This window comes from Hippopotamus amphibius, chromosome 6 (assembly GCF_030028045.1).
Source record: "Hippopotamus amphibius kiboko isolate mHipAmp2 chromosome 6, mHipAmp2.hap2, whole genome shotgun sequence".
In the NCBI taxonomy this organism is placed as follows: domain Eukaryota; kingdom Metazoa; phylum Chordata; class Mammalia; order Artiodactyla; family Hippopotamidae; genus Hippopotamus; species Hippopotamus amphibius.
The window spans coordinates 84,591,571-84,613,202 of record NC_080191.1 but is presented as its reverse complement, the minus strand read 5'-3'; the positions used below and the strand labels follow the sequence as shown (position 1 = coordinate 84,613,202).

The 21,632-nt window shown below is 36.2% G+C and overlaps 1 protein-coding gene across 1 annotated transcript in view; it reads left to right on the top strand.

The window, feature by feature from the left end:
* Positions 1-21,632, top strand: part of COL19A1 (collagen type XIX alpha 1 chain) — a 375,262-nt gene that overhangs the window by 52,816 nt on the left and 300,814 nt on the right. The window contains exons 6-8 of the mRNA XM_057737773.1: positions 689-769; positions 9,909-10,034; positions 11,124-11,186. Coding sequence (XP_057593756.1) covers positions 689-769; positions 9,909-10,034; positions 11,124-11,186 — 270 coding nt within the window. The remainder of the gene's footprint in view (positions 1-688; positions 770-9,908; positions 10,035-11,123; positions 11,187-21,632) is intronic.

Here is a 21,632-nt window from a genome sequence, read left to right as displayed (position 1 = left end):
TCTTGCATTTAAGAACATGATGGTACTTTCCTGAAATTACTTTTAATTTCATGTTGAAATGCCAACAAATGTGAATCTGCTGAGCAAATAGAAGAATCAATTATTTTTGTAAAAAGTCTTTGTGAGTCTTGCTCAGGAGTATGTCACGTATTCATAGGTATTAGACAGTATCCATGAAAACAGTTAAAAACTAAATACTTCTTTTTTTTTTTTTTCTTTTTTGAAAATGAGCATCTGTTTCAGTTCCTCAAGTAAGGGGTCTGGCACTACAGATAAAGCCGTTTCCATCATGTGCTCATACTTTTGACTTTACTTTTTCTCCAGAATTTTTTACTTTGAAGTATTCCTCATTTTGTGGGTATACTTCATTGTAGTGCATTACCTCTCTTTAATTAAATACTTCTCTTTGATGGTTTGAAACAAGGAGCAGATTTGCAATTGCTCTTATTACTTGATTTCCTTTGCATATAGATCTGTCTCAATAAGTGAATCCATTTCTGTTTCTCAAATTGTCCATAAAATCATGAATCCTAAATTAAATAAGAGCAAAATATCTGCCAGTGATTTATTTGTATTAGCTTCTTTTTTCTTTCCAGTTAAATTGCCATTGTCCTCAAATGCCTAAATGTGATTTTCAAAAAAAGAAACAAGAAAACTAATGATATGTCTTATTACTAATTTTTAATAGATTGAACTTCACCAACTTCAAATCTACTGTAACTCGAACTTCATAGCTCAAGAAACGTGTTGTAGGATATCAGACACTAGGGTAAGTTCATTTTTTGGTGCGTGAAAACTGTAGAAGGCCAGTTGCCTGGGCTGTAGAATTACGTGTAGGGGAGCACTGAACATCTTCTAGTGAAGCAAGGTGAGCAAGCCATTCCAAGCAAGAGACCTCTCATGGGGCTCTCCCATCGTTTCTTGTCACAACTTTTTTTTTCACTTTTCAAATTCAGTTTATTATAATAGTGGCTATTTACATATGTAATACATGGGGTCTTATTTAATTTTTCTTCTACACCTGAAATATACTCTTTGAGCTCTTGAAGTTTTTCTGTGTTGATGTTTTATACAATATTTCTGAAGACTTCACAGTCCCAAAGCAAATAATATTAGAAATGCTGTATCTTGCCAAATTTAGAATTTCTGTATTTTTTTATCTCTGATCTGATTTGTTTATTTATTTTATTTTAAGCTCTTTATTGGAGTATAATTGCTTTATACTGTTGTGCTAGTTTCTGCTGTATAACAAAGTGAATCAGCTGTATTTATACACATATCCCCATATCCCCTCCCTCTTGAGCCTCCTTCCCATCCTCACCATCCCACCCTTCTAGTTTGTCACAAAGCACCAAGCTAATCTCCCTGTGCTTGTCACAATTTTAATCCCCATGTTTCATCCTGAACTTCAGGAATGATACGGCCTCACTTTGAACTCAACATGAGTAAGAGAGAATTTCTGCCTTTCTCCATAAACCACACTGTCGGTAGCATCATCATTTTCCAGTTACAGGGGTTTTACATCTATGATTGTGCATTATTCTCACTCACTTCCCTGTTCTAGCTGTCACCCAGTCTGGGCAGTTTTCCTTTATGCACCTTCCCCTCTCCTCTTACTGCTGTGGCCCACCTTTACCTCATGCCTGGATTGTCCCATTATCATGTCATCTGCCTTGCCCATCCCACATAACCAGAATAAGTCTCTGTAGGTTCTTGTAGGTTCGTTTACCTTTGTCCAATAAACATTTATTATTCAGAAACATTGATCTTCTAGACATTGTGCTAAGGAACAAGGCTGGCAGACATGAATAAGGCACATTCCTTGCCCTCTGCTCACCTCTATCTCAAAGCCTTTGGTCACTCCTTGTTCACAACAAATTATTAATTCAGTTTCTTAGCCTCTTCTCTTTCTTAATATTCTCAACCTAACTCTATAACTATTACTTTCTTGTACCAACGTTCTATATAAAAAATCCCATTAAATTCAGTACTTTCTGTATCTCTTATTGCAGTGGCCATGTGTGTGTCTTATATTATTAGATATAGTTGTATTTGTTTTTTATTTATTCAACTACCTTTTAAACATATTGAGGGGAATTATACTTTTGTACCCTTCTGTTACGGTTCCGAGTGCTTTGTTTGTAAAAGTTGTCAAAACATTGTTACTTGACTTGTTGACTGGTGTTTGAAAGGGATTAATTCTAAAAAGTCTTACAGAAATAGCATGTGAAAAGTAAAAGTAAAAGGTGAAAATATTATTCTTCAGAATCTTGAGAACAAAATACAAGAAACATTTAATAAGGACCTAGAAGAACTCAAGAGCAGACAAACAGTAATGAACAACACAATAACTGAAATTAAAAATACTCTAGATGGTATAAACAGCAGAAGAACTGAGGCAGAAGAACGAGTAAGTGAGTTGGAAGGTCAAATGGTAGAAATAACTGCCACAGATCAGGAAAAAGAAAAAAGAATAAAAAGAATGGAAGACAGTCTCAGAGACTTTGATGACAACATTAAGCACACCAACATTCAAATCATGGATATCCCAGAAGAAGAAGAAAAGAAAGTGAGAAAATATTTGAAGAGCTTATAGTGGAAAACTTCCCCAACATGGGAAAGGAAATAGTTAACCAAGTCCAAGAAGCACAGAGAGTCCCATACAGAATAAACCCAAGGAGAAACACATGGAGGCACATATTAATCAAACTAACAACAATTAAACACAAAGAAAAAATATTAAAAGCAGCAGGAGAAAAGTAACAAATAACATAAAAAGGAAAACCCATAAGGATAACAGCTGATCTTTCTGCAGAAACTCTGCAGGCCAGAAGGTAGTGACAGGATATACAGAAAGTCTTGAAAGAGAAAAATCTACAGCCTATAATACTCTACCCAGCAATAATCTCATTCAGATTTGACAGAGAAATCAAAAGCTTTACAGACAAGTGAAATCTAAGAGAATTGAGCACCACCAAACCAGCCTTACAATTGCTAAAGGAACTTCTCCAGGCAGGAAACACAAGAGAAGGAAAATACCTACAAAAACAAACCCAAAACAGTTAAGAAAATGGTAATAGGAACATATATGTCAATAATTACCTTAAATGTAAATGGATTTAATGCTCCAACCAAAAGACAAAGACTGGCTGAATGGATACCAAAACAAGACCCATATATATGCTGTCTACAAGAAACCCATTTCAGACCTAGGGACACAAACAGACTGAAAGTAAGGGAATGGAAAAAGACATTCCATGCAAATGGAAGCCAAAAGAAAGCTGGAGTAGCAATACTCATATCAGACAAATTAGACTTTAAGGTAAAGACTATTACAAGAGACAAGGAAGAACACTACATAACGATCAAGGGATGGATCCAAGAAGAAGATATAACAATTTTAAGTATCTATGCACCCAACATAGAGCACCTCAATATATAAGGCAAATGCTAACAACCATAAAAGGGGAAATTGACAGGAACACAATCATAGTAGACTTTAACACCCACTTACACCAATGGACAGATCATCCAAACAGAAAATAAATAAGCAAACTCAAGCTTTTAATGACACATTAGACCGTCTTGACTTAATTGATATTTATAGGACATTCCATCCAAAAACTACAGAATATATTTTCTTCTCAAGTGCACATGGAACATTCTCCAGGATAGATCACATCTTGGGTCACAAATCAAGCCTTGATAAATTCAAGAAAATTGAAATCATATCAAGCATCTTCTCTGACCACAATACCATGAGACTAGATATCAATTAGAGAAAAAAAACTGTAAAAAATACAAGCACATGGAGGCTAAACAATACATTATTAAACAGCCAAGAAGACACTGAAGAAATCAAAGAGGAAATAAAAAAATACCTAGAAACAAATGGCAATGAAAACACAACAACCCAAAACCTATGGGATGCAGCAAAAGCAGTTCTAAGAGGGAAATTTATAGCAATAAAATCCTATCTCAAGAAACAAGAAAAATCTTGAATAAGCAACCTAACCTTACACCTAAAACAACTAGAGAAAGAAGAACAAAAAACCCCAAAGTGAGCAGAAGGAAAGAAATCATAAAGATCAGAGCAGAAATAAATGAGAAAGAAATGAAGGAAATAAGAGCAAAGATCAATAAAACTAAAAGCTGGTTCTTTGAGAAGATTAACAAAATTGATAAACCATTAGCCAGACTCATCAGGAAAAAAAGGGAGAAGAAGCAAATCAACAGAATTAGAAATGAAAAAGGAGAAGTAACAACCAACACTGCAGAAACACAAAAGATCATGAGAGACTACTATAAGCAACTATATGGCAATAAATTGGATAACCTAGAAGAAATGGATAAATTCTTAGAAAAGTACAATCTTCCAAGACTGAACCAGGAAGAAATAGAAAATATGAATAGCCCAATCACAAGTACGGAAATTGAGACTGTGATTAAAAATCTCCCAACAAACAAAATTCCAGGGCCAGATGACTTCACAGGCAAATTCTATCAAACATTTAGAGACAAGTTAACTCCTATCCTTCTCAAACTCTTCCAAAATATAGCAGAAGGAGGAACATTCCCACACTCATTCTACGAGGCCACCATCACCCTGATACCAAAACCAGGCAAAGATATCACAAAAAAAGAACATTACAGGACAATATCACTGATGAATATAGATACAAAAACCCTCAACAAAATACTAGCAAACAGAATTGAACAGCACATTAAAGAGATCATACACCATGATCAAGTGTGGTTTACCCCTGGAATGCAAGGATTCTTCAATATATGCAAATCAATCAAGGTGATACATCATATTAACAAATTGAAGGGTTAAAAACCATATGATAATCTCAATAGATGCAGAAAAAGCTTTTGACAAAATTCAATGTCCATTTATGATAAAAACTCTCCAGAAAATGGGTACAGAAGGAAATTACCTCAACATAATAACAGCTATATATGACAAACCAATAGGCAACATCATTCTAAATGGTGAAAAACTGAAAGCATTCCCTCTAAGAACAGGAACAAAAAAAAGATGCCCCCTCTCAGCACTATTATTCAACACAGTCTTGGAAGTGTTAGCCACAGCAATCACAGAAGAAAACAAAATAAAAGGAATCCAAATTGGAAAAGAAGTAAAATTGTCATTCTTTGCAGATGACATGATATTATACATAGAAAACCCTAAAGATGCTACCAGAAAACTGCTAGCACTAATCAATGAATTTAGTAAAGTAGCAGGATACAAAATTAAGGCTCCGAAATCTCTTGCATTCCTATACACTAGCAATGAAAGAGCAGAAAGAGAAATTAAGGAAACTCTCGCATTTACCATTGCAACAAAAAGAACAAAATACCTAGGAATAAACCTGCCTAAGGAGGCAAAAGACCTGTACACAGAAAACTATAAGACACTGATGAAAGAAATCAAAGATGATACAAACAGATGGAGGAACATACCATGTCCTTGGATTGGAAGAATCAACATTGTGAAACTGACTATACTACCCAAAGCAATTTACAGATTCAATGCAAACCCTATCATATTACCAATAGCATTTTTCACAGAACTAGAACAAGAAATTTTACAATTTGTATGGAAACACAAAAGATCCTGAATAATCAAAAGCAATCTTGAGAAGACAACATGGAGTTGGTGGAATCAGGCTCCCTGACTTCAAACTATACTACAAGGCTACAGTGATCAAGACAGTATGGTACAGGCACAAAAACAGAAATGTAAATCAATGGAACAAAATAGAGAGCCCAGAGATAAACTCATGCACATATGGGCACCTTATCTCTGGCAAAGGAGGCAAGAATATAGAATGAAAAAAAGACAGCCTCTTCAATAAGTGGTGCTGGAAATATTGGACAGCTACATGTAAAAGAATGAAATTAGAACACTTCCTAACACCATACTCAAAAATACACTCAAAATGGATTAAAGAGCTAAATGTAAGGCCAGACACAATAAAACTCTTAGAAGAACACATAGGCACAGCACTCTATGACATAAATCAAAACAAGATCCTTTCTGATCCACCTCCTAGAATAATGGCAATAAAATGAAAAAAAAAAAAAAACCCACAAATGGGACCTAATGAAACGTAAAAGCTTTTGCACAGTGAAAGATACCATAAACAAGACAAGACAACCCTCAGAATGGGAGAAAATACTTGCCAACGAAGCAACAGACAAAGGATTAATCTCCAAAATATACAAGTAGGTCACGCAGCTTAATACCAAAAAAGCAAGTAACCCAATCCACAAATGGGGGGGAAGACCTAAACAGACATTTCTCCAAAGAAGACATGCAGATGGCCGACAAACACATGAAAAGATGCTCAACATCACTAATCATTAGAGAAATGCAAGTCAAAGCCACAATGAGGTATCACCTCACAGCGGTCAGAATGGCCATCATCAAAAAATCTAGAAACAATAAATGCTGGAGAGGGTGTGGAAAAAAGGGAACTCTCCTGCACTGTTGGTGGGAATGTAAGTTGGTACAGCCACTATGGAAAACAATGTGGAGGTTCCTTAAAAAACTAAAAATGGAACTACCATATGACCCAGTAATCCCACTACTGGGCATATACTCAGAGAAAACCATAATCCAAAAAGAAACATGTACTATAATGTTCATTGCAGCACTATTTACAATAGCCAGGACATGGAAGCAACCAAAATGCCCATCAACAGATGAATGGATAAAGAAGATGTGGCACATATATACAATGCAATATTTCTCAGCCATAAGAAGGGATGAAATTGAGTTATTTGTAGTGAGGTGGATGGACCTTGAGTCTGTCATACAGAGTGAAGTAACCCAGAAAGAGAAAATCAAATACTGTATGCTAACTCATATACATGAAATCTAAAAAAAAATGGTACTGATGAATCCAGTGACAGGGCAAGAATAAAGATGCAGATGTAGAGAACAGACTTGAGGACACGGTGTGGGGCGGGGTGGCTAATGGGAAGCCGGGATGCAGTGAGAGAGCAGCATTGATGTATATACACTACCAAATGTAAAATAGATAGCTCGTGGAAAGCTGCTGCATAACGCAGGGAGATCAACTCGATGGTGGGTGATGACTTAGAGGGCTGGGATAGGGAAGTTGGGAAGGAGTTGCAGGAGGGAGGGAATATGGATATATATGTATAAATACAGCTGATTCACTTTGTTGTACAGCAAAAAGTGGCACAACTGTGTAAAGCTATTATCTTCCAATAAAGAGCTTAAAAATTTATTCTTTGTGTCTTAGATTTCCCAGAAGTTCTGTACTTACCACTGAAAATTGTAAGAAGATTTTATCAATAGTTTAGTAATTCAAAAATATTTTTAACTTCTATCACTCACTTTGGGTAGTGGAATAATGATGTGACCAACTGACTCAAAGCATAGCTGTCTCTCAAAATTATATTGTTTTGCTTATGTAACTTGGTTTTATATACCATATCTCCAATCCAGTTTATGGCTCTCATTGCAATGAAAGCCAGCCAAATATCTTTCTATAAATATCTGAAAAGATAATTTACAATGCCAATCTACAGACTTGAAATACCTAGACTTCCTGGAGCCACACATTTAAATCTTGAAGATGTGAATTCTCCAGAACTTTTTCTTAAAGTGCTTATGCTGCTTTTGTGTGAGAGCTTTTAAAATAATAATTTTCCCTGATTGAAAAGTAACATGATGTTTTGATGTACTTAAATATTATACTCTTGACCAATAGTCACTGCAACTTGAATTATGAGAAAACGGTTTAAGGAATTCAGTGATGGATTTGATGGGGTGGTTTGATGCTTAAAAGCAGTAACATGACCCCACATGTCATGAAAATTTTTTTGAAAATATTTGGTTTTAAAGAGTAGAAAATAAGATAGGAATTCATCTCCAACCTTGGAAAAAAAATAACAAAAGACTGCTTATTTTCCTGCCGATACGCATTTGGTGGGGGGGACAACACCAGGAAATGGAAACGTGCTACATTTACATTTAATGGAAATATATATTTTGGAAGGTAAATCAGTATATAAAAGCTACTTAAGTGCTTCTGCTATAATTCTGGCATCAACTGTATATGTTTTTGAAAAACATTTGAACTCAGAAAATTTTAATGTACTTGCTAAAAATCTAATTTTTTCCTCTAATTTGAAATCAGACATCCTTTCTGTTATTAGTGTTTTATAGCATATTTCAAAAGTGACATTTATTCAGGATAATCTATAAATATACTACTTTGCTGCTATTAATTAAGTTTTCTCTTTCTGAAGCAGTCAGGTTTCATGACTGTAGACCTCGACAGAGAGAATGGAGAATAAATAGGAAGAGAAGGAGAAAATCAGCAATGTTTGTTGAAAATAAATGAGAGAGATGGTTAACATTTTGAGGGCTAATTAACTGAATATGTGTCAAATCCAAACCAGAGGTTTTATGAAGGGAGGGGTCTTTACTTGTACGTCTTATGTTGCCTGTAGGCACTTTTTTGGAAAATGTGGGCAGTTTTATAGTGAAGCAGTCATTTAAATTCCCAATTTAAAGTAGTGAATCAGTTATTCAGAGCAAAATTGCGAGCTCGGACTGGGTCTTGATTATCTAGCTGAACCCGTGGGGTACAGGGCAGGAACTGGCTGGAAAATCATGTCAAATCATATGAGGTACATGGCCTGTGTTGGTGATAATCTTGTGTGTTTCATTCTAAGGTAATTTTTAGACTTGTGGACTTGGAAACTTACAACGCTAGCTAAACAGCTGATCATTAAATCTTCAGAGAGTAAACCTGATAGAACTAGTGGTACAGACAGGAAAGTAGTCCCAGATTTTCCGGGAGCTATTTTTCTTACAGTGTTTACTGTGCTCACAAGCGTTAGAATGCTACACACTTTTTCAACATATTTTTTTTGTTGTTTGAAAAGTTATGTATATTTACTACATAAAATTGGGAAAATACAGCCAACTTCAAAGAAGAAAATAAATATTAACTGTGATCTCACCACAATAAATAACCATGGACAATATTTTAATTTTGTATCCTGACAATATTTTTACAGATATATATAATTTGTCATATATAAACTAATGTGTGAAGCTTCCCCCTAAACTGCAAATTCAGAGATATGAAATTGTGAATTTGTGAAGTTGAAAATTCAGAGTTACAAACCGTGGTAAGGACTCTGGTAAATGACGTTGGGAGGAAAGGATGCATTTATCTTCTTCAGACGCTCCATCAGGATTTATTTTTTGACAGAAAAAAGTTCATTGCTTTGTAACCAAATTTCACTTCATGTGGCCCCACTTGTTCTGAACACACTGGATAAGTTATAAAAGTCATCACTTGTCTGATACAGTGGAGACTTTTCAATAACTTTAAAGAGCAATGGACTGGAATAAAATGTACACACTTTGATTAAATATATACTACCTTAGAGCATAAAAAGAGTTTATTTTCTACTTTTACATGCCTTTATAATCATCTTATTGAAATAAACGGTGTTTTAAAAGTTCAAATTGCATTATTTTATTTTAAAATATGTTCCCAAAACACATATACCAATGTTATTTGTATAACGTATTTTATTGTAACAATGTAATTCTTGTAAATATTCGATGTTACTGTACTTGTCATAAAGTCACCTATAATAGCTTTAGAATTTCTCACCAAAACCAACATTGTAATGCATTTCTAGTGTGTTGTCAGTGTAATAAAAATGTAGGGGGCTAGTGAGAGGGCAAAGTCATCATGGACTTTCACAGGTTGCTGTCGACCTGCGGTTATTAGAAGGAAGTTCTTGCAGGTAACCCCAATCATATCTAGTTTGGTGAAAGTCAGTGCTGGGAATGTCACAGTGTTTGGAATTGATCCCATATCCTAAAGCCTCTTTCTGGATTTTAGTGCCCAGAGCAGCACAGCTTTGAAAGTACTGCAGCATCATTGGTACCCGCTCATGCCAGTAGAATGTCTGCATTTCTGCCAGCAAAGCAGGAACCTACAGAGCAGTGCCAGTGCATTCCAGACAAGGTATGCTTGCTTTCACCTATGCCACGGAAAAGCTACTCTGCACAGTGAGCCAAGCCCTGGGGGTGTGGCCCCGGTGTGCCGAATGTGGCTTGCCCTTCAGTGCTAGTTGAATCAGGTGCCTAGGCCCCGCAGACCCTGGGTGGGTTAAGAGAAGGGGGTTGGGGATAGGATTTTCTGGATTTCAATCTAGATAGTTCCGAGGCCATCTGACCTTCTTTCCTGGGTAGGAAGTAGAAGAAAATAAAGGGAGGAACTACCTGTACAACAGGTAAGTACGAGGATGTAACACATGCCAGGAGTAGGCTTCAATTCTGCAAATTCACAGATGAAGGAAACTCAGTGCCTGTCCTTCAACATGTACCCGAAGATACTCTACATAGTATGGAGACTGTCTGTCCAGTATCCCAAATATCCACCCAGCTCTCCCTTCTGCTGTGAGTTGTACAGGAGATGCAGAGAGCCTCTGTTATTGCCCACAGAATTTGTTTTGCTTGCCCCTTCCTGGTCAGGAAGCCTGGGCCTGTTGAGCTACAGGAACATCTTTTGTGGATGTTAATGGCACTCAGATGCTTGTGCTAAAAGTAGGCTGAGTGATCTCTGGACAGCTTTCCTTTATACCAGTACCAGAGGGAAGGAAAACTTGCCCCAGCTCCTAGAGCAGAAGGTCCCCTGGCGCCATGACTGGATGCACACTTAGGCTTAGAGCATCCTATACCGCTTCCCATCCTGGCTGGAGGAGTGGGGAGGAGGGTGAGGTGGAAGTTTAGAGGAACCTTACATTTGCTCCAGCGACCAGCACTGCACAGTAAGCTCCCTGAGAAAAGCAAGTGTGAGGTGCAGGGGGCATGGAGAAGAGCACATGGCTCAGCCCATGGAAGGTCTCAGGGAGGAGGTGATGCTGGCGGACATTTGGAAGAAGGGGTAGTGAGCCTTATGATGGGGGGAGAAGGGCCTCCCAGTGGAGGGACTGCATCAGCTCCCAGGACAGCAAAGCTTTGTCTTATTCTTGTCAGCTACTTATTTATAAACTATTTGTCTTTAGATCAGTATGACAGAATATTTGGTAACACAAAATTCATTTCTGCTCAGGGAGAAGCAGGGCTACCAGGAGCTCCAGGCTCACCTGGACAGAAAGGGGACAAAGGAGAGCAGGTAAGATGCCACCCAATGCTGTCAGGATGAAAGAGGATTTGTCCAAAAGCGACTCCAAAATTGTGTCCATCTCATTTTTCTATGCCCCATACAAATGCACATTTCTGTGAAAGACTATCGAGGGCTATATTTCAGTGCTGATGACTGAAATAAGGAAGACTAGATCAGCATGGAAGTCTGCTTTTGCATTCCTACTGGAAGACTGGTCTAAAATGTACCTGTAAACCACAAGCAAAATTGTGAAGCAAGAAAGTCTGTTTTTCAGTTGGGCTTTAGCCTTCTTTAGCATTTTCTTCTCCAAATACTTGATGAACTCCTGTTTCTCTGTCTGCTGAAAGGTCTCACTGAAGATTCTTCCCAACCCTTTATACAAACAGCTCACCTTTGTTGAGCATCTTCTCTGTGTAAGGCCTAGGGCTGGGGGTTATCATGATAGAATAGGCTATGTTCTCCATTCTCAAGGATTTTACATCTGAAAGGAGGCACAAGACCTTACAAGGCCACACCAGTTAAGCACTATGGAAGGGTTGCAGGAGCCCTGATGGAACAGTCTAGGGGAGACTGGGGAGCCAGTTTGCTGGAGGAGATGGTAGGTGAGCTGGACCTGTGCAGACCTGATTCTAGCCAGGAACTGTCCTTTACCCCACTCTTTGAGTCATGTCTTTTTATTAACCATTTTTTAAATTGAAGTATAGTTCATTTACAATGTTGTGTTAGCTTTAGGAGTACAGCAAAATGATTCAGTGATAGACATACATATCTATCACTGAATCTATATGCATGTATATTGTTTTTCAGATCCTTTTCTATTATAGGTTATTACAAGACATTGAGTAGTGTTCCCTGTGCTATACAGTAGGTCCTTGTTGGTTATCTAGTGTATATGTAGTAGTGTGTACCAGTGTACTACTACTCTGGTAACCATAAGTTTATTTTCTATGAGTCATGCGTATTGTTAGCTAACTAGGTAGACTAATTTCTGCTAAGATTAGGAGTTGATTATGTTCTTTCCAAGGTAGAACAGATTTAAATTCTTTCCATGCCTTAACTTGAAAGTCCATGGTTCTAAATTGTTTACATAATCTGCATGGACTCCTTATTTTAAAAGTTGAGAGACTGAAGTCTGTAAAATGACTGATCTCTTAAAGTTGCACAGCAAGCTTCAGCCAAGCCATCCTCGGTCTTTTGACTCCCCAAGGAGGGTCCACCATTGTACCTTCCATGGGAACTTCTCGCACCTCAGCAAGTGCTTTAGGAGGAATGTTTGGGGTGGGATGGGCATTTATTTTTGCCCTTTGGATCACACTTGGGATACCTTTGCTTTCAAGATCATTATATGAAAATATAAAATAATTAAACAATATCTGGTTCTAAAGACTATTTAAATCAAACTAAACATCTAAATAATGACAGCTAGTATTTATCAAGTGATTTTCATGTGCCAGTTTTGGGAAGAGTGCTTTAGATATGTTATCTTTTTGATCCTCACAGCAACTCTTCATGTTAAGTATTAGTATTACTATTTTACAGATGGGAAAACTGAGGTTTAGGGAAATTAAATTATTGCCCAAGACCACATGGCAAATGGTTGAATTGGAATTTGAACCCAGACCTGTCTATTCTAGCATCTTTCTCTTAACCAGTATGCATTTTGAAGGTGGTTCTATATTTTAAAAGCACTTCAGTATTTATGTGTGCTCTTTGATCCACTTGTAATATCTTATTTTAATCTTCTAATCTGAGAATGTCAACCAAATATTTTTAATCCTAATTTTGCACTTGAGAGAACAGTGCATAGGTAAAATGATGGGCCCAAGGTGACATAATTAAGAGGACTCAGAGTAGAAGGAGCTCTGGATTCATCCCAGCTCTTCTCAGTTTACAGTGTGAACTTGACCAAACCACCCAGGTTTACCTGCTTCATGTCCCTTGTCTGTAAAGCGGGGGGAGATCATCTATCAGTTCTACCTACATCATAAGATTGACACAGATGTGCTTTGAAAAGTCTTATGTAGTTTAATAGCTGCTGATTGTGATGTGATACATGTTAACCTTTTTTTTAACTTGCCTTTCCTGTTCTTTGACTTGCCAATTCTGTCAATTTTGGGTTACTGGCATAGGAAGAAATTTTACATGTTGGTTTTAGAATGGGTAAAATTCTTTTAAAATATCCCTGTCCATTTTAAAAAACATTTCTGTGTCAAAAGTATGGTCCTAATTATTAAGAAAAAAAGTGAATATTAAGAAAATAACTCACCTTTAAATGATTCTTAAAAATAATTAGGTACTGAGTCATTCGGAGCATATGTTTTAAAGACATCCTTTCCTCTATACTCCTTAATCATAAGTAGATGTCTCATACTTTTATAGCTAAATATTTATTTTTTCTTTTGTTCATTCATCAAAAACTATTTATCGAGTTCCTATTATTGTAACAAAAAGTGTGTTAAATGCTGGAGCTGTTGCTGTAACAGCATAGGGTTTGTTCTCACTGGGTTTGTCTGGCCTTCCCTCCCTCTATAGGAATGAAAACCAGTAGAAGCAAAGAACTAGTGAAAATTATCATTATTAGCAAATTGTGTCTAAGTGATTTTGTTTTTTGGACTGTAACTATTACTCTCATTATTTTCTCTCTTTTTTTTTTTTTTTTGCTTTTGATCCCTTTCACCTATTTCTCCCATCCTCCAGCTCTCACCTCTGGCAACCACTATTTTTTTTTCTCTGTGTATGAGGTTGGTTTAGTTTTCTTTGTTGTTGTTCTTTTATTTATTTATTTATTTATTTGGATTTCACATATAAGTGATATCACATAGTGTTTGTCTTTTGCCGTCTGACTTATTTCCCGTAGCAGAGTGCCCTCGCGGTTCGTCCGTCTTGTAGCAAATGGCAAGGTTTCTCTCTTTTCCATGGCTGAGTGTGTGTGTGTGGACCGCATTTCTTCATTCAGGCTTCGACATACACTTAGGTTGCTTCCATATCTTGGCTACCACATATAGTGCTGCTGTGAACATTGGGGCGCATGTATCTTTTTTAATTAGTGTTTTTGTTTTTTTTCAGATAAATATCCAGGAATGGAGTTGTTGGATTGTATAGTAGTTCTATTTTTAATTTTTTGAGAAACCACTATACTGTTTCTCATAGTGGCTACACCAATTTACATTCCCACTAACAGTACATGAGGGTTCCTTTTTCTCCACATCCTCACCGACACTTGTTATTTCTTGTCTTTTTGATAATAGCCATTCTGACAGGTGTGAGATGATATCTCATTGTGGTTTTGGTTTGCATCTCCCTGAAGATTAGTGATGTCGAGTATCTTTTCATGCATCTGTTGGCCATCTGTATGTCTTCTTTGGAAAAATGTCTGTTCAGATTTTCAGCCCATTTTTAAATAGGATTGTATGTTTTTTTGCTGTTGAGTTGTATGAATTCTTTATATATTTTGGATATAAAGTTATATATCCTTTATTTTTTAATTAATTAATTTATTTATTTTATTGGCTGTGTTGGGTCTTTTTTGCTGTGTGCGGGCTTTCTTTTTTAGTTGCAGTGAGCGGGGGCTACTCTTCGTTGTGGTGCACAGGCTCCTCATTGCTGTGGCTTCTCTTGTTGGGGAGCACAGGCTCTAGGCGCATGGGCTTCAGTAGTTGCAGCACATGGGCTCAATAGTTGTGGCTCATGAGCTCTAAAGCACAGGCTCAATAGTTGTGGTGCACATGCTCTGTTGCTCCTTGGCATGTGGGATCTTCCTGGAGCAGGGCTCAAACCCATTTCCCCTGCACTGGCAGGCGGATTCTCAACCACTGTGCCACCTAGGAAGCCCCTATATATCCTTTATAAGATGTCTGATTTGCAAATAGTTTCTTCCACTCATTAAGCTATCTTTTCATTTTATTGGTAGTTTACCTTGCTATGCAGAAGCTATTTAGTTTGAAGTAGTCCCACTTGTTTACCTTTGCTTTTGTTACCTTTGCTTTTGGTGACAGATTCAAAAAATTATCACCAAGAACTATGTCAAGGGGTTTACTGCCTGTGTTTTCTTCTAGGAGTTTTATGGTTTCAGGTCTTACATTCAGTCTTTGATCCATTTTGAGTTAATTTTTTTGTATGGTGTAAGATAGTGGTCAAGTTTCATTCTTTTGCATGTGGCTCTGCAGTTTTCCCAGTACTATTTATTTATTTATTTTACATTATTTATTTATTTATTTATTTTATTGAAGTGTAGTTGATTTACAGTGTTGTATTAGTTTTGGTGTATAGCAAAGTGATTCAGTTCCACATATATGTGTGTGTATATATATATATGTATATATTCTTTTTCAGATTCTTTTCCCTTATAGACTATTACAAAATATTGAGCACAGTTCCCTATGCAATAAGTAGGTCCTTGTTGGTTATCTGTTTTATATATAGTAGTATGTATATGTTAATCCCAAACTCCTAATTTATCCCTCCTCCCCTTTCCCCTTTGGTAACATAAGCTTGTTTTCTATGTATGTGGGTCTGTTTCTGTTTTGCAGAGTTCATTTGTATCATTCTTTTTTAGATTCCATGTATAAGAAATATCATATGATATTTGTCTTTCTCTGTCTGGCCTACTTCACTTAGTATAATCTCTAGGTCCATCCATGTTGCTTCAAATGGCATTATTTCATTCTTTTTTATGGCTGAGTAATATTCCATTGTATATATGTACCACATCTTTATCCATTCATCTGTCATTGGACATTTAGGTTGCTTCCATGTCTTAGTTACTGTAAATAGCCAACACTATTTATTGAAGAGACTGTCCTTTCCCCACTGTATATTCTTGAATCTTTTGTCATAAATTAATTTACCAGATTTGTGTGGGTTTATTTTTGGTCTCTCTATTCTGTTCCATTGATCTATGTGTCTGTTTTTATGCCAATACAATACTGTTTTAATTACTATAGCTTTATAATATAGTTTAAAAACAAGATCCATCTATATGCTGCCTACAGTTCACTCACTTTAGATGTAGGACACACACAAACTGAAAGTGAAGTAATGGAAAAAGATATTCCATGCAAATGGAAATCAAAAGAAAACTGGAGTAGCTATACTTATATCAGACAAAATAGATTTTAAATAAAGAATGTAATGAGACAAAAACAGATTTTTTTATAATGATAAAGGGGTCAGTCCAACAAGAGGATGTAACATTTATAAATATTTATACACCTAACCCAGAAGTACCTAAAAATATAAAGCAAATATTAACACACCTAAAGGGAGAAGTAGTCAGTAATACAATAATAGTAGGGAACTTTAATATCGTACTACATCAATGGATAGATCATCCAGATAGAAAATCAAGAAGGAAACATTAGCCTTAAATAACAGATGAATCAGATGAACTTAAGAGATATATATAGAACATTCCCTCTGAAAGCAATAGGATATATTCTTCTCAAGTGTATATGGAACATTTTCTAGAATAGATTGTGTTTTAGGCCGTGAAACAAGTCATAATGAATTTAAAATGATTGAAGTTATATCAAGCATATTTTTTATGGTAATTCTATTTTTAGATTTTTAAGGAGCCTCCATACTGTTTTCCATAGTAGCTATATCAATTTACATTCCCACCAACAGTGCAGGAGGGTTCCCTTTTCTCCATAGCCTCTCCAGCATTTTTTGTTCCTAGATTTTTTGATGATGCCCAATCTGACTGGTGTGAGGTGATACCTCTTGTAGTTTTGATTTGTATTTCTCTAATGATTAGTGATGCTGAGCATCTTTTCATGTGTTTGTTGGCCATCTGTATGTTTTCTTCGGAGAAATGTCTATTTAGGTCTTCCGCCCATTTTTGAATTGGGTTGTTTGTTTTTTTGATATTGAGCTGCGTGAGCTGCTTGGGGGGTTAATCTTTTGTCAATTGCTTCATTGGCAAATATTTTCTCCCACTCCAAGGGTTGTCTTTTCATCATATTTATGGTTTCCTTTGCTGTGCAAAACCTTTTAAGTTCCATTAGGTCCCATTTGTTTATTTTTGTTTTTATTTCCTTTACTGTAGGTGGTGGGTCAAGAAAGATCTTGCTGTCATTTATGTTATGAGTGTTCTGCCTATGTTTTCCTTTAAGAGTTTTATAGTGTCAGGCCTTACACTTAGGTCTTTGATCCATTCTGAATTTATTTTTGTGTATGGTGTTAGGGAATGTTCTAAGTTCATTCTTTTACAAGTAGCTGTCCAGTTTTCCCAGCACCACTTATTGAAGAGGCTGTCTTTTCTCCATTGTATATTCTTGACTCCTTTGTCAAAGATAAGGGGATCTTATGTATATGGGTTCACCCAGCAATCCCACTACTGGGCATATACCCAGAGAAAATGGTAATTCAAAAAGATACATATACCACAATGTTCATTGCAGCATTATTTACAATAGCCAGGACATGGAAGCAACCTAAATGTCCATTGACAGATGAATGGCTGAAGAAGATGTGGCTCATATGTACAATGGAATATTACTCAGCAATAAAAAGGAATGAAATTGAGTTATTTGCAGTGAGGTGGATGGACCTAGAGTCTGTCATACAGAGTGAAGTAAGTCAGAAAGAAAAGAACAAATACCGTATGCTAACACATATATATGGAATTTTTAAAAACGGTATTGGTGAACTCAGTGGTAGAGGAAAAATAAAGACACAATGGTAGAGAACAGACTTGAGGACATGGGGAGGTGGGGAAGGAGAAGCTGGAACAAAGTGAAAGAGTAGTATTGACATTTATACACTACCAAATGTAAAATAGACAGCTAGTGGGTAGCAACTGCCTAACACAGGGAGATCAGCCCGATGATTGCTGATGACCTAAAGGGGTGGGATAGGGATGGTGGGCGGGATGCTCAGGAGGGAGGCTCAAGAGGGAGGAGATATGGGGATATATGTATAAATATAGCTGATTTGCCTTGTTGTACAGCAGAAACTGGCACAACAGGTATAAAGCTATTGTACTCCAATAAAGATTGAAAAAAATTTTTTTAAAAAAGCATATTTTTTACAACAATGGTATGAAACTAGAAATCAATTATATAAAGAAAACTGAAAAATTCACAAATATAGAGATTAAGCAACTTGCTGCTGAGCAACCACTGAGTGAAAGAAGAAATAAAAAAAGGATTTAAAAAAAGTCCCTGGAGACAAATGAAAATGGAACTATAACATACCACAATTTGTGGGATGCAACAAAAGCAGTTATAAGAGGGGAGTTAATAGTGATAAGTTCCTACCTCAAGAAACAAGAAAAGGCTCAAATAAGCAACCTAACTTTAAACCTTAATGAACTAGAAAAAGAAGAACAAATGAAGTCCAAAGTTAGAAGGAAGGAAATAAAAATTAGTGCAGAGATAAATGAAATGGAGACTAAAAAGACAATGGAGATCAATGAAACTAAGACCTGGTTCTCTAAAGAGATAAACAAATTGACAAGCTACCTAGACTCACCAAGAGAAAAAGAGAGGACTCAAACAAAATAAAAAATGAAAGAGAATGTGTTACAACTGACACCAAAGGAATACAAAGGATCACAATCATTAGCAAATTTATTGTATGCCAAGTCTACAAAATATACAAAAATGTATCTTAGAGTTATAATGTATTACATAATTTCCCATTTATGATACATTTAAAAATATTAACATTTGTTTAAACTTCCAGACTACACAAAACTCATAATTTCAAGAGATTTTAGTGGTGAGGCAAAAACATCTGGGATAAAATAGATTGATAATCTATAAAAGAAGGCAAATAATTAATCACTATACTTCCTTTATTGTTTCAGTACATGCACCAGCATTTAATTAAACCAGCATAACCCTTGCTGTGCAAATATGACTTCAGATGACCATGGCCATGAATGTGATCAGCTTTTTGTAATAAACATGGATGTATTGTTTCCTTTTGAGGAGCTGATGATGAGTGAATTTCTGTTCTTATTGCACTATGTGATCCTGCAGGTTTAATGGGAAATAAAGATGGCTTTCCATCTGTTTTTGAGTCTTGTGTATAAGTTTCATTATTAGAGCAAGTGCACAAAATAGTGCCTGCATCGTTTGAAGGTCAAAAGTCATTTTTGCTCTAAGGCATATTGAATAGTTGATTTTGTGAAATGATCAGAAGTACAGTGTTACTAGGGTAACCAGATGCTGTTCTCAAGTTTTTCTTTTGGTCTGTTAGACCAAGAAAGGATATTTAGGGGTGGTAGGACAGTATGTTAGAAGGAGTACCACTTTGGAGCCTGAATCACTTGGGATTGAATCCTGTCTGCCTCTTACTTGCTTTGAAAATGATGCTTAATAACGCTGAGTCAACAGCTTATTGTGAAGAAGGAATACTTAGTACCAGGAACTGGCACAGAGTAAATACTTAACAAATCTATGTTTCCTCTACTTTTCTGTCCACAGTGTAATTGTTTACATGTTGAAGGAGAAGTGGAGATAATCCTTTTAGATTGAGTTTAGTTTCATATGTGGTTTGACCAAAACCAAACAAATCATCGTTTTGTGAAATAATCCCTTGGAATTTTCAATTGATTAAATGTTTAAGGTTGTAAAAATCTTGAGTTGTTGTTAACACCATGTATAGTAAATATTAATAATTTAATGATAGTTATTTCTTCAAAAGATCACTCAGTGATTTAAGTATTTCATTCGAATCTGTGTCATTTGTTCCTAATATTATTTGGCAAGGCCCTTTTTAGATATAGTGTGCTGGTTTTTGAAGAGGTTCCTTATGTTGTTACGATTAGATAAGGTTGATTAGGAACCATCTGGAGACAATTGTAATTTAATTTTTCTCATTAACTCTAGGGTATATATTACTAGTCTTTTTGTGCATTTTACTTTTGGCCCAATGAGATAAAATGAGAAAAGTTTTGAGAATACAGTTCCCAAATCTCTTTCCAAATTATGTATTGCTCATTACAATATTTCTAAGGTGTTAAGTTTTGAGAATCCTTACTGTCGTCTGTGGCAGCTTTATAAAGAGCAAATTTTACTTTTATTTATGCCCGTACACTATGAGTTAGACAACTGCACTGAATAACTGTAAGTAAATCCTGCCCCACCTGGATCAAAACCCACCAGTGACTTCCTATCTCCCTCAAGATACACTGAGTCTCTCACCACGGGCCATGAGGTTGTCCTACCCCACTCCCCCTCCCTATATCGGCCCTATACTCTCTCCTTGTTCATGTCTGTTCCAAGGTCTTTGTACCAGGCTACATACACCTGGAATGTTCTTCTAGATATTCACTTGGCTCGTTCCCTCACATCATTTAGGCTCTCTCTTATAAATCGCATTCAAATAGAAAGGCCTATTCTGACATCTCTCTGTAAAAAGCATCCCTTCATTCCACCTCTATCTTCTTTCTTTTCTTAGCACTTTTATTGTCACTTGACATGTGATCATTATGCCTCTATTTATTCCCATACTAGAATATGAGTTCTGTGAGCACCATACATAGAAGAGCACATAATAGGAGCTACAAATATGTTGAATGAATGAATGAACATTTTACCACAAGGAAAGTCTAAGCCATCAACTCAGCTGTTTCTGGAACCTGTGAATTCTATGCCCCGGTTGTGCAGGGGACTTTGCCAAGCAGGGCGAAGAGTCATTTTTGCAGAGAAAGAGCTAGATAAGCTAAACCATAAAGAACTGTTATATTATTCTCTAACATTCTACTACACATTTTCCTTTAAAAACAAAAGCTTTAAAAATTTTTTTACATAGTGACCTTATTAGTTTTAGCTTGATATTACTAGCTAGTTAATGAAGAATCAGAAATATTTGGAAAAAAGCCACAAGTTTGGGCATGACAAAGTTTATCTTTATTCACCTATTTTTCTCATCCACACTGTGATGCTTCATTAGTCTGATTTACTGCTTCTTTTTACTTCGTAAAGCTGATGACCCCCTGTCATGGAGCAAGATGGTCTGAGATGCAACACATAGCTGTGATGAGTATTTCCGTATCAGGCCACCTAATCAAACCATTCTAACGATGCCCTCTGTCCAAGACTAAACTCTGGATGACATTATTTGAAATAATAATTAATACTTTTCTTTCATTTAGACTCAATTATTATAATTTTCTGAATCTTTTAATTCCCTTTTCTTAGCAAGTGTAGTTAGCAACCTAATTACTTAGCAACTGCATTACTTTCCCAGTTCAAGACCCTTGCTAATACCTTCACCCACTTCAGAGTTGAAATTCCATGAGAGTTTTATAAAACAGCAGTTTGATTTCAATGTTCCTGAACCTAAGGGGGAGTATGATCTGAGGTCTATTTGGGGAATAATTTTCCAGTTTATTTTTGTATTATCTTCCATATTATTAAGTTAATTTCCCCCAAAGTGTAGGCTTTATGAAATGATTGCTTTGCTGGTATACTTTTAGAGAAAAACAAAATAATTTAAGATGAA